At 42.6% G+C, this 12,122-nt stretch overlaps 1 protein-coding gene across 1 annotated transcript; it reads right to left on the bottom strand.

The window, feature by feature from the left end:
- Window positions 1-708: 708 nt before the first annotated feature.
- LOC147903458 (baccatin III:3-amino-3-phenylpropanoyltransferase-like) lies at window positions 709-2,649 on the bottom strand. The gene is made up of 2 exons (XM_087372917.1): window positions 2,033-2,649; window positions 709-1,906 (listed from the first exon to the last, which is right to left on the bottom strand). The coding sequence occupies exons 1-2, from the start codon at window positions 2,471-2,473 to the stop codon at window positions 983-985; spliced, it is 1,365 nt and encodes a 454-aa protein (XP_087229043.1). The 5' UTR covers window positions 2,474-2,649; the 3' UTR covers window positions 709-982.
- Window positions 2,650-12,122: the final 9,473 nt, after the last annotated feature.

Here is a 12,122-nt window from a genome sequence, read left to right as displayed (position 1 = left end):
CCACATTCTCTTCCTCCTCATGACCAAATTTAAGGATGTCGCAAAAAAAGAATGGGTCATTAAGCAAATCAAGAACGAGTTCCCCATGCATGATTCACAATCCTAAATCATAGGTGGATGCTCAATAAAATAAAAAAATAAGGCAAACACTTAAAATTGTGTTGTGGCAGACTAGTTTCATAGTATTTTGGTAAGCTCTCTCCTTCCTATTCTTTGCAGTGGTGCTATGTTTTAAATCTAAGCCCTTTCTTACTTGATCATGTTTGGTAAAATTGTAATATAATGGAAATCTTGCAAAAGGGGTGCATATTGTATAGAGATAATGAAAACATGCCACATTTAATAAATATTGGGTAGCTCAAAATTTTCCTTTCCCCTTTCATTAAACGAGGAATAACACTTGGGAAAAACAAGCATCATTCAAATTATGTGTGCAAAGAAAAGCAAAGGCATGCATTGCAATAGAATCAACCACCTATCAAAATTATGTAGGCATTGGTGAAGCATTTATAGAGCTTATGTCCAAAGAGGAGAAACTAGCACTCCTACTACCAATGCTGAGTCTTGCTAAGGGTTAGCATTGCTTAGGGATAAGTAGCATTACCACTTGCTCAAGGAGTGCCCTTTTCCCCATTTAATGTTCATGAATAATGAAAAACAAGAAAGTAAGAGATGGAAGAAACAAGCTACATTCAAAATTGAGAAAAGCAAAGGCATGCCTTGCAATTTACAGGAAGCAACCTATTAAAAATAAACATGCATTCATTGGCGAAGCATTTACAGAGCTAATGTCCAGATTGGAGAAGGTTGCGAGAATGAATGAGAGTGCGAATAATAAGTAACATAGCGAAGGGATAATGAAGGTGTAAGTTGAAAGCTTGAGTGCAAATAATAGATAGTTAGCATAGCGAAGGGACAATGAAGGTGTAAGTTGAAAGCTCACAGTCCGACTAATTAGCATAATAGGATGAAGGTGTAAATCTCAAAGCTTAGGCTGGGCACAGCAGGTCAAGGGGATATGGGAAGGCAGCATCTTCATCTTCTCCACGGCAGCTGCGGGCATGTTGTTCAGGGTGACAAGCAATGAATCGTAGCTTGCATGAGATCGATGCTCCACCGCCATCACCTTCACGTTCCCTGGCAGCCTCACCTCCTTCGACGCATACACCGCATTTCCCCACCCAAAATCCATCTCCACCCAATTTAGCTTCCATAGCTCCGTCATTAGTACCACCTCCTCCTTTGCCCACCCGCATGGACAGTTTGCCTCCGCAAAATTCACCCAGCACTCCCCAAACCTCTTCTCCATCCCCGCCTTCGCTGCTTGAACCACCTCCACTGCATACGACAGTGGCCGCTCTAGCAGATCCCCCGCTTTCGCCCTGGCTTCGCAGTTGAACGAGTACAGACCGTAGAAAGCAACAGGTTTACCTTGATTAATACTCTGGCCGGCCTTTTCGAGGTTGTCTGCGAGGAAGAAGAGTTTCACTTCCTCCTTGCTTGCCACTCCCAGAGCTCGGGTTCGCTCTCGCCATAGATGAGCTGCCAGGACGTCGAACGAGTTGCATTTCGTCGTTCCAGCTCTTTCAACATCTCTTCGCAGAGAAACTATGGTCTCGTAAGAGAGCTGAAGCTCGACTGCCGGAACGTACGCATGTGGATCTTGGCGTTTGTGCTGGCAATGGGTCGCTTGTGGGTTGTGCATCAAGTTTAGGCTTGGAATGTGCACTTGCATTCGTGAAGGTGTTGGAACTGATGATCCCCAAAGTGGTAGAGGTGGTGACAAGTTCGTTCGCCGCGCCATGCCAGCCCAAGTGCTCAAGAATTGCAGAATCCCAGCAGCGTCACAAATGCCATGGAAGATCTGAATGCCCAGGATAAAGCCTCCGCAACCAAGGCGTGTTACCTGGGACGCCATCCAGAAAGAATTTATACAGAAAACTATTTCGGCAAGTCACAACACGCACAACCAGAGCGATGTAAACGTTCAACATAACCAACGGCAGCTAAAAACTTGGTTCCGATCTCAAACCTGAACGAGCAGAGGAGGAGGATTGGAGCTGCTAGCTATCTCTGGGATAAGATCGCTTTGCAGCTGTACCCAGCATTCCTTGTCGAGCGATTTCAATTCCGACAGTGTTGCAGTAGAGTGAGCTTCAATAAACATTGCACCCTCGCCGTTGCATTGAACCTCCACTCTACCATCCGCTGTAGTCCGGATCCTCCCGGCTAACGGGTAGTATGGCACCAGAATTTCCGCGAGCTCGCGCTGTAAGACCTTTACTGGATTCTCATCTTTACGCTCGGGCTTGGCTGTAAAGATCAGCAGATGGGAACGATGGGCATTTCCGGATTCATTGAGGACGTTGATAGGTGAAATGGCGAGGACATGACTCCTGGTTGGCCGAGCAGGAGTAATAAAAGTGGGAGCATTCCTCACCACTACCAGAACGTCGATGCAGCAGGCCTCCATAGCTCAGGCGATGCTGAATATGCAATCGCAGATAAGCAGCAACGGCTGCACAGAAAGCAATTGCAGATAAGCAGAAACGGCTGCAGAGAAAGCAATATAAACGCAAGCAATGATGAGCAAACAAGAAATCGAATCAGCTGCAAAGCAAAATTCAAGAAATGAAGCTAATATAGATGTGCAAGCAAGAGATGGAATCGATACTAGAGGGCAAGCTAGATGGTAAGGGAAGGCACGTGACCAAAGCCAAGTAAATTATAGAACAATTTTCAGAGCACACCTGCAAGAGATGCCTTCCTTCAAGCGACTCGTGCACGCGATCTCTACTTTTCCTATTCAATTGAACTTTACCTCTCTAGTGCTTCACTTGAACATTCCCTGCTCAATTGAACTTTACCTCTCTAGTGCTTCAAGCTTTATCCTTCGTACTATTATCCCAATTTGTCTGATTTTTCTCTTATTCAACAGATCACTCAAATTTAAAAAAAATGTATTGATTAGGGAAAAATGAGAGGGCACTCATGAGTAGGATCACCCAAATTCAAAATTTCTAAAACGTATTGATGAGGATGGGACTCTTGGAAAGGCAAAGGGAGGGGTAAAGAGGAGAGTGATTAATGTGGGGAAGTCCCTCTATATGGGAGGGGAGAAGACCCTGTTGGAGGTGCAAATCTCTCATGGACAAAGGGGATAAGAAGAAGGAGAAAGGGTTGAATTATCCCACATACAAAGGTGTGTGGAAGATGAAAGGACATAAATAGTCCAAGTTACCCCTCCTATCTTCAATTCCCCCAAGCTTGCCTTTTGTGGAGGTTGGAGGGCTGGCTAGGCAAGGGTGCCTTATGGCAGGGATGGGGACCTGCCATACACACATGCCAGAGCCTCCGTAGTGGCCATGAAGGTTGTGCACTTCCGTGAGGTGCTAGCGGTCTTGGCGGGGGGCACGCTAGGCACATGCTCTTGGATTCTAACATGGTATCAGAGCCCGGGTCTGATCCCCGGCCACCTCTCTCCATGATCGATTGGAGGGGGGTGTTGGAGGTGCAAATCTCTCATGGACAAAGGGGATAAGAAGAAGGAGAAAGGGTTGAATTATCCCACATACAAAGGTGTGTGGAAGATGAAAGGACATAAATAGTCCAAGTTACCCCTCCTATCTTCAATTCCCCCAAGCTTGCCTTTTGTGGAGGTTGGAGGGCTGGCTAGGCAAGGGTGCCTTATGGCAGGGGTGGGGACCTGCCATACACACATGCCAGAGCCTCCGTAGTGGCCATGAAGGTTGTGCACTTCCGTGAGGTGCTAGCGGTCTTGGCGGGGGGCACGCTAGGCACATGCTCTTGGATTCTAACAGACCCCTCCCCTTTAATCATTTAACTATACTTCTTTCACAACATGTTGGATTTCACATGGGATGATAGTTCAGAGAGAGTAAGAATCATGAATTGGGGAAGAAGCCTACACTGGACTGAAAACAAGTATCAACAAGATCTGGTCCATGATTCTCCAAGTAGATTTCATTGGTTTGCACCGGATCAGTTGTATGCTAGCCTACTTGCACGTCCAAATCCCAAGGGCGCTTTGAAACCGAAGTCAAATTGCTTTGATGTGGTTTGGTTATTTAAAGAAATAGCCAGCTTTCTCGTAGATGTTGCATGAGCTTTTGGTGACAGCTCGCTAAAGGGAAAGATTGCGGTCCAAACTCTTGCTCGATTGTCAAAATATGCTATGCAAGGCTAATACAAAAGACAGAGCTACTATGGGAGAGATCTTGACAAAACTACACACTCTAAATGTAATGAGGATGTGGTAGTGTGACCCATAGAGGAGATGAAGGGGTGGTTATGAAGATAAACTATACACATTTTTGCCTTGATACCATTTGACCACAATTTTGATTGCCTTTGTAATATCTTTGAGTTGTACATTTGGATATATTTGAGGTTGCTATAACCTGTATCTTTAATTCTTAGTAGTATTGTCGAATTCAGGTTGTGCATTCAATTGTAAGAGTTTGACTATTTTAATTTGCACAAACAGCTACATTCACAATCGAAGATTCAAGTTGTTCTTAGTTAGACTATTTTTCATATTATACAATTTAAAGATGTATCTTAAAGTTTAGTATTTTAACACCATGTGGCTCATTCATTTTGTTGGCATTATTATTAGATTTTTTAAACACATATTCTCATGTGCTTTTCTCTAATCACTCAATATCTTCTTAGTTACCTCTAAGAGTACTAAAACTTGCAAAATGCACATAAATCAATCAACTTCAAGGCTTAAGGAATTTTGAAGATGCACTCTAAAAGTTTTCATCGTAACTTAATAGATATTTACAACATTGCTTTTGAAACCATTGAAAATTTATGGCTTTTGACCGAATCTTTGGAATGCAACCTTGGACTTAGCAAGACTTTTAATGTCCTTAAGGATGTTTTCATCTAGTATACCACTTGGGGTGTCACTTGCTACTCGTTTGAAGGGTGTTCATCTACACCATGCGACTCCTCTTGATTGTCTCTAGTATCTTCCTCCAAGTTTGCCCATAGTCTAAGCTCTTAGAAGTAAGAGATTAGCTTTGAGCACTTGCCATCTACCTCGTTCTTATCCTCATGCTTTCTTACATTTAAATGCAAGTGTCTTTCTATGTGGCTTTAAAGTTTCCATTGTAGCCACTCCATTAGTGAATGCATCCATAACACATTGACCTTGCTGGGCAGAAGAATTCAATAAAAGATGACACAAAGTTATCATTTCATAGTCTTTGTGCTCTTCTTCCTCGTAACTCTCTTCATCCTCCTTAGAATACTTATTATAAAACTCATAACTAAGATTTGGGCTCGGTGGGATTTTCTTTCAAATGTTGTAATATTTCAACATTTGTCATTTTGTAAACCATGCTAGAAACAACCAAATCACCATGAGCATCCTCAAATAAAGCATATTTTGAGGAGTCATTGTCATATGCACCCACTTGGTAGCTAAATGCATAGTCCAACCCTTTGATTGCCTGTAATAATAAAAACACATTTTTTGGTGTAACATAGGCAACTAGTCTATATCCTGAAGCTTCAAGTGTTCTTCCATCAAGCATCCCAAAGGACCTTTCAAATGAATCTATGTTCCATTCATGCTCATGAGGTTCTTGAATGACCATCTCAAGAACAACTACTCTGATTCTTTGCTTGTCCATATATCTATTCACACTTGTTATCCCCTCCAAGTTGTCACCAACATCAATTGTCTTCCATGGCATCTATTTTCGTCCCTGTTTGGAGGCTCCCAACTCCGAGTCATGTATCCAAGTTAAATAAACCAAAGCATTATGAGGCAACATTGGTTTTGCGAGCTTGCTCGGATTCAAGTGTGCTTTTAATCACTCATTGTAATACCCAAAGATGGTTTCATACATGTAATTTGTGATGTTATAAAACTCTTTTAATTCTTGCCAACTCTTACTCACTTTGGCCTCATACTTGGTGCACATGTGGAAGGCTGACTCATTAGACAGCTCATCCAAATTGCATCATCATCCTGCCATGTAAACAAGTTTGACTATGGTCACCCATGCCACCTCCCCACCTCTTGCCACCTCACACATCATCAATGTCCACCTCATCAGCTCACCCTCTTCCACATCATCACATGAGCTACCACATCACCTTGCCACATCACAATGATTTGCCACCTCACCATTCTACATTTTTGCCACCTCAGCCACGTGTGCCACCTTAGCCACGTGTGCCACCTCATCAAGCCATATCATAGGCATGGTTGGAGCCTAGTCATCAGTTAGCCACTGCCACCTCGGTCTTTCGCCTCATCTTTGCTAACTCATCATTGCCACCTCGTGTTGCCATATCATAAAGCCATGTCACAGCCTTGGCCACTTCAGCTTGCCACCTCATGCATGATGACTTAGAGGCATGACACATGATGTGCCACCTTAGTAGCAACCATGGAGCCACATCACCCATCAACCATGCTCATGCCAATATTCAAATCGCATGGTTATGCCAATATTCATGGAATTTACCTCGCAAAAAAATATGCGCAGAATTTCCCCCTCCAAAAATTCTGTGTGGAATTTGATTTAATAATTAGCATAGGTGAATTGTATTGCTACATAACTATAACAATACACCATTTTTTTAGCATAGGTTAACATATAATATTTGCTACATAATCAAAATGTTAGGACATAGCATTGAGTTAATATGGAAATAAAACTAGGTGAAAGCATAATATTTGCATGACATCATCAAAATGTTGGGACATACCATTAGATTAATTTGGAAATAAATTAAAATTAAACATAATAATATACCATTATATGATGCAAACATGAAATCTGATTAGCATTGGATTCCTTTAAAATTAGTGTAAAAAAATAAAATTATGTCAAATTAGAAGAGCCACTTATTTTGGCAAATCACCACAACCACTAGATTTAGCCAAACTAAATCCAATCAAATCCAATCCAGATTCAGATTAGAAGAGCCACCAAATCACCATAACCATTAGATTTAGCCAAACTACATCCAATGAAAGCCAATCAGATCCAATGAAGATCTAGGGGAGGATTGTCCAACCTCTCTATAAGAGACTACTTTTTTAGAACTCATTTCATGCATCCTTTGTTTTGGGCCTCTCCATTCTTGCCTTCCCACCACTTGTCAATTTCTCCTACCTTCATTGAGATGGGTTCTCAAAGCCGTAGATCCGATAGATGTGATAGATGCAAGAAGCCCCCTACTCATACTCTTGTGGACGAGGAGGGGAAGAGGAAGGCACGTGAGCTAAAGAGAGCCTCGAGAGCAAGAGCGAGAGCTCGTGCTACTAATGATGCACCCTTACCCCCACCTCCACCTCCACCCCCACCTCCCTCCCTCCCTCCTCCTCCTCAAGCCCCCCCCCCCCACCTCCACCTCATCACCCCCTCCCATCCCCCCCTCCCATTCATACCCTCTCCCCTCCCCCTCCCCCTCATACCCTCTCCACCGTGCGTATGGGGCCTATTTGCCCAAAAATGGCAAAACCTGCTATGGCGCATATGGGGCCAAGTCAAACAGGCCCCATACGTGCCATAGTAGGTTTTGCCATTTTTGGGCTCCTCGTACAATGCCGAACAAATTTGCCTTCTGTCGCACGGTGAGATTCTTACTGGATTGCTCAGAAATGACCATTATAGTGCAAATATTTATCTCATCGCATGCTTTTGAACAGAATAGTGAATGAAAATATTAATGCCAACAACAATTAAAGTTACAAAATACAATGACAGTATAAAATAAATTTTGTAAAAGAACACAAAATGGGGCACTGTATCAAAAGTATAGCTGTATTCATATAAAATAAATTTTCTATACAATAAGGCTCCAGAGCCTTTCTCTCTTCTCTAAAACACTAAGAACATCGGCGGGCTTTGAATTCCCAAATACACTCCTAGCTCTAAACCTAGTCGATAGAGAGTCATTGCTATTGTCATTGCTGGCCAGGGACATGGCTGCTGCCGTCGATGCCATACCTTGAAAATTCATTCCAAAGGCATTGAGGGCAGCCATGCGGTTCACCAAAATGACCTTGTCAGCATTGCGATTGATGTCAGCATGACCAATCACTCTTGACTTCTATTCTTAGGGACCCTCGTCTTGGCATGCATTGCGACATGCAATATTACAAGAGGTTGCAACTGATTTAGAGAATCTTCTAGATCCATTGGAATTGTCCATGCATGTGATGCTGCTGGCATTAGTCGGCAAGGGTACTTAGATGTGTATAATGTCTTTGTAAATGCACTTCGAGGTCAAGGCATTAATAATCCTTTATTGCCAAGACCAGTATACGTTAGAAATGCAAGGAAAGAAACAAATTCTACTGTTCAAGATTTGTTGGGTGGACTTATACACATCTAAGAAAGCATGACATTGGAAGGCACAAACAAGACAAATGTCCAACATAGCAAAAAGAAAGGAGGACCAACTACCAAAGGGGCAAAGCAAGGACCAAGAACCTTTGAGTACACAGAGCATAATAATGTTTTTTTAAGATGTACATAGGGTCCAAGCTGCAATGGTGGAGTTTTACAACATGAAAGCATGGGATATGTTAAAATTATATTGTTTAGAGAGCTGGAATCTTTATTGAAATCTTTTCTAATCATGTAAATCTTTGAATCTTTCAGATTGTGAAGGAAAGTTAGTATTCGTTTTATCAAATTGGATGAGTGTGAGGTTGTAAAAGGCCACAATTTGGAGAGGGTTAGTATCACTTTGATGAATAAAGCCCTTGGACATGCCAAAGATAAGGAAATTAGGGAAGATTTTAGTGTGCAATCAGAAAAGCACATTTAGTGGCTTGCCACATTTAAACTTCCTAAAGAGAGACACTCATTCTTGAAATGGGTATTTGATAGATCTCTAATTCCAAGTGTGGAGGAAAGGCAAGGAGGTTCTTGTCCAACCACAATGCTGATAAAGAAAAACATACATTGGCTGAAAGCACCCTAGGTTGGGAGTACTGGAAAGATTTGTGTGAGTGCACCACAAATCAAGCTTCACATCCGGAAACTGCTACTTTGAGAGAAAAACTGTGGACAAAGCTTGATGCATTTATAAAGTTGCTTAGACAAGGTCAAACAGATGAGCTTTATTATGAGAGATTCAGGACAACATTGGGAGAAATCATATCATTGATGGTAGAAGCATGGGGGGAGTCACATATTACACATTACATGGTAATCCTCCTTCGGTTGAAATTTTGTGCTTTAAACTTGAGTCAGTTTATGTTTCTAATACAATATTTTTCTTTACAGCATATTCTTTACGCACATGCACCATGGTTTGTGGAGCAATGGGGCCCTCTGTCCATTTGGAATACTCAAGGAATGGAGAAATCACACTACAGAGCAAAGGCAACATACTTCAAGAATACAAGGCATGGGGGTGGTATCGCGTGAAGTAATGCACTACATGAAATGTTCGATTAGTTTTATAGATGTCTAGAGGCTAGGACTCTCAAGCGCGATAAGGTAGGGGTCTCAAGTCTCGCAAAAGCGGTTCAACATGTTAAGAAGACAAGGAGATGTGCTGCTTGGAAGCCCTCAACAGGGAGCCAAGGGGTTGCACTTTGGTTGCAACGTAGAGTCAGACAGGGGAGGCGTTGGGTCCTAAGAGAGCCCCAAATGTAAAATGTTTAATGAATAAAGTTAACACTATTTTGAGTCAATTATAGATTCCAAAATTCACAAATTTGTTTGGAAATTGCAGAATTGCATGTGCGACATGGCAGGGTGGAGGGGTGAGTGGGTTGGGAGGGAGGGTGGTGAAGATTAAGTATTACCGAATTAGCGACAAAAGACTGGGGGGGAGGAGGTGCACTCAGAAAACCCTAATTTAAAAGAAAAACCCTAAAGTGCTTTAAAAAAGACTATATAAAGCACTTCAAAACCCTAAAATCCCTCATTTCTATGGCACGAGTTAAACAAACTGCTAGACCCACTGGACGCCATTTAGACGCTACCCGTTGTCCTCCTCACAATGCCATGGCCTCCGAACACACTGCAAGCCCCAGTGGCCAAGAGGGCAATGATCACCAAGGATCTGAAGGCAGTTCTCCTCATCAGGAGTCCAAGCAACGCGAGTCCTTACCATCCGAATCGGATCCAAGCATGATGAGGGGTCCTCTCAGTCCTTCCACACAACTAATCATGGAAGTAGAGAGGTCTCCCGAGAGGGGAAAAATAGTCCACTCAATCCTGATCAACTGCCCCTCCCTCCTCCATGGGGTCCTAGCATGGAGCATCTAGACCAACAAGGGGAGCACGAAAGAAAAAGAGAGGAGATGGAGAGATTACAGGGGCCACAACAAGAGGAAGTATTTGGCGGGCTCGTAGATATAATGAACCTTGGCCCCAATCCTCCAACCAAGTAGACCACATGGAAGAGCACTATCAACCCTCTATGCCTCGAGATGATCAGATATGAGGAGCCTCTAGTATGAGCTGAGCAAGAGCCTCAAGCCTACTGTCTCACAACCTCATGAAAAGGAAAAGAGACCAAGGACAAAGCAGACCCCTAGGCACGAGAGGCCACCTCGAATGACCCAACAGACACACTCATTCCCTGTGCACCCTTCCAGCGTGTTGTACGTGAAATAGCACAGCATTACAAGAGTGATGTGCATTTCACTTCAGGCACTATGGGAGCAATTCAGGAGGCAACGGAGCAGATGACAGTTGTTCTTTTTGAAGACGCGAACTTATGTCCTATCCATGCCAAAAGAGTAACAGTGATGGACAAAGACCTTGCACTCGCCAAGCGCATCCACTCTGATCCCTCCCTTAGGCCCTAGATGTTGTTTAGGTTCACTTGGTGTAACTTGAATCATTTTGTAAATCTCTACCCTTTGAGGCCAATGAATAAAATATATTTTTATGTTCTTTTACTATTCCCATGTTATTATACATGTTACATGATGCTTTCCATCAGTTTATGCAAGTTTAGTGTGAATTTGAGTGGTCAAATGATGTTTTTTCACCACGCGGTAGAAGGCAAATGTGTTCGGCATCGCACGAGTCCGCAAGTCGGTGAAAAGTTGCCGCATAAATTGCATCGTATGCCTATGGACAGAGATATTGGGAGTGACAGAATCATTTTTATTGGTTGTTGATGCAAAATCGTCACTAGGAAGTGACTGTGTGGTCAAATAGCACTTTCGTCAATTTTGCAGATTTGCCCTTGTGAGGCAGAAGTTGTGTTTTTTGCAGTGACAAAATACTTTTGCAGTGTTTTGTAATGGTGTCTAATGCTCTTTCATAGGATAGTTAGTGATAATTTTGACAAGAATAACTTCCAAGCATGGAAATTTAGAACGACGAATTTCCTTAAGGGAAAAGGCTATTGGGAGTTCATTACTGGAGCTGAACAAGAACCAGTTATTCTTAATGTTCCCAATCAACAGGAGTTACAAGCATTTAAAGGATGGCATGAGAGAGCCAGAAAAGTTATGTACTGGCTGTCTATCAGTATTTCAGATTCTATGATTGTGCATATTCAGGATGCAAGCATGCCAAAGGAGGTGTGGGATACTTTGACAAAAATGTACAACACAAATATGCAAGCCAGGAAAATGTAGCTCAAGCAGGACTTGCATAATGTGCAGAGAGAAAATATGAGCATCAATGACTACCACATGAAGGTGAAGAAGATTGCAGATGCACTTGCTTCCATTGGGTGGCCAGTGGAAGATGATGATTTAGTTTCTGTGACCTTGAATGGTCTAGGAAAGGATTATGCACAATTCTGGACATCCATTGCTGTCCGTGGAAAATTTCCTGATTTTGAGGAGTTGATTGCTCTTCTAATTTTTGAAGAGCAGAGAAATGGTGGTGCATCTTCTTCAGGAGCAACATTAAAAGAAACTATCTTCTACTCAAGTGCTGGAAGAGGTAGAGGCAGGGAGGTAGAGCAGGCCGATTTGGGGGCCATGGCAAAAATCAGAATATGCAACAAATTCAAGAAAACCAGTCCTAGGGTTATCCTTCATGTGAAAATGCTATTGAAGCAGAAGATTGAGATGAAGGATTTGGGAGAGCTGCATTATTTCTTGGGCATTGAGGTGATTAGATCCACAAGTGGGATATGGCTCT

This window comes from Dipteris shenzhenensis, chromosome 3, assembly GCF_047967505.1.
Source record: "Dipteris shenzhenensis isolate YYH24624 ecotype China chromosome 3, Dip_SZ_1.0, whole genome shotgun sequence".
Classification (NCBI taxonomy): domain Eukaryota; kingdom Viridiplantae; phylum Streptophyta; class Polypodiopsida; order Gleicheniales; family Dipteridaceae; genus Dipteris; species Dipteris shenzhenensis.
This window is presented reverse-complemented; position numbering and strand designations above follow the sequence as displayed.

Bases quoted from the DNA above. Each gene is read 5' to 3' on its own strand.
- LOC147903458 (XM_087372917.1), bottom strand. From the start codon at position 2,473: ATGGAGGCCTGCTGCATCGACGTTCTGGTAGTGGTGAGGAATGCTCCC. The intron at 1,907-2,032 runs GTTTGAGATCGG...ATGGCGTCCCAG, and splicing joins CTCCTCCTCTGCTCGTTCAG to GTAACACGCCTTGGTTGCGG.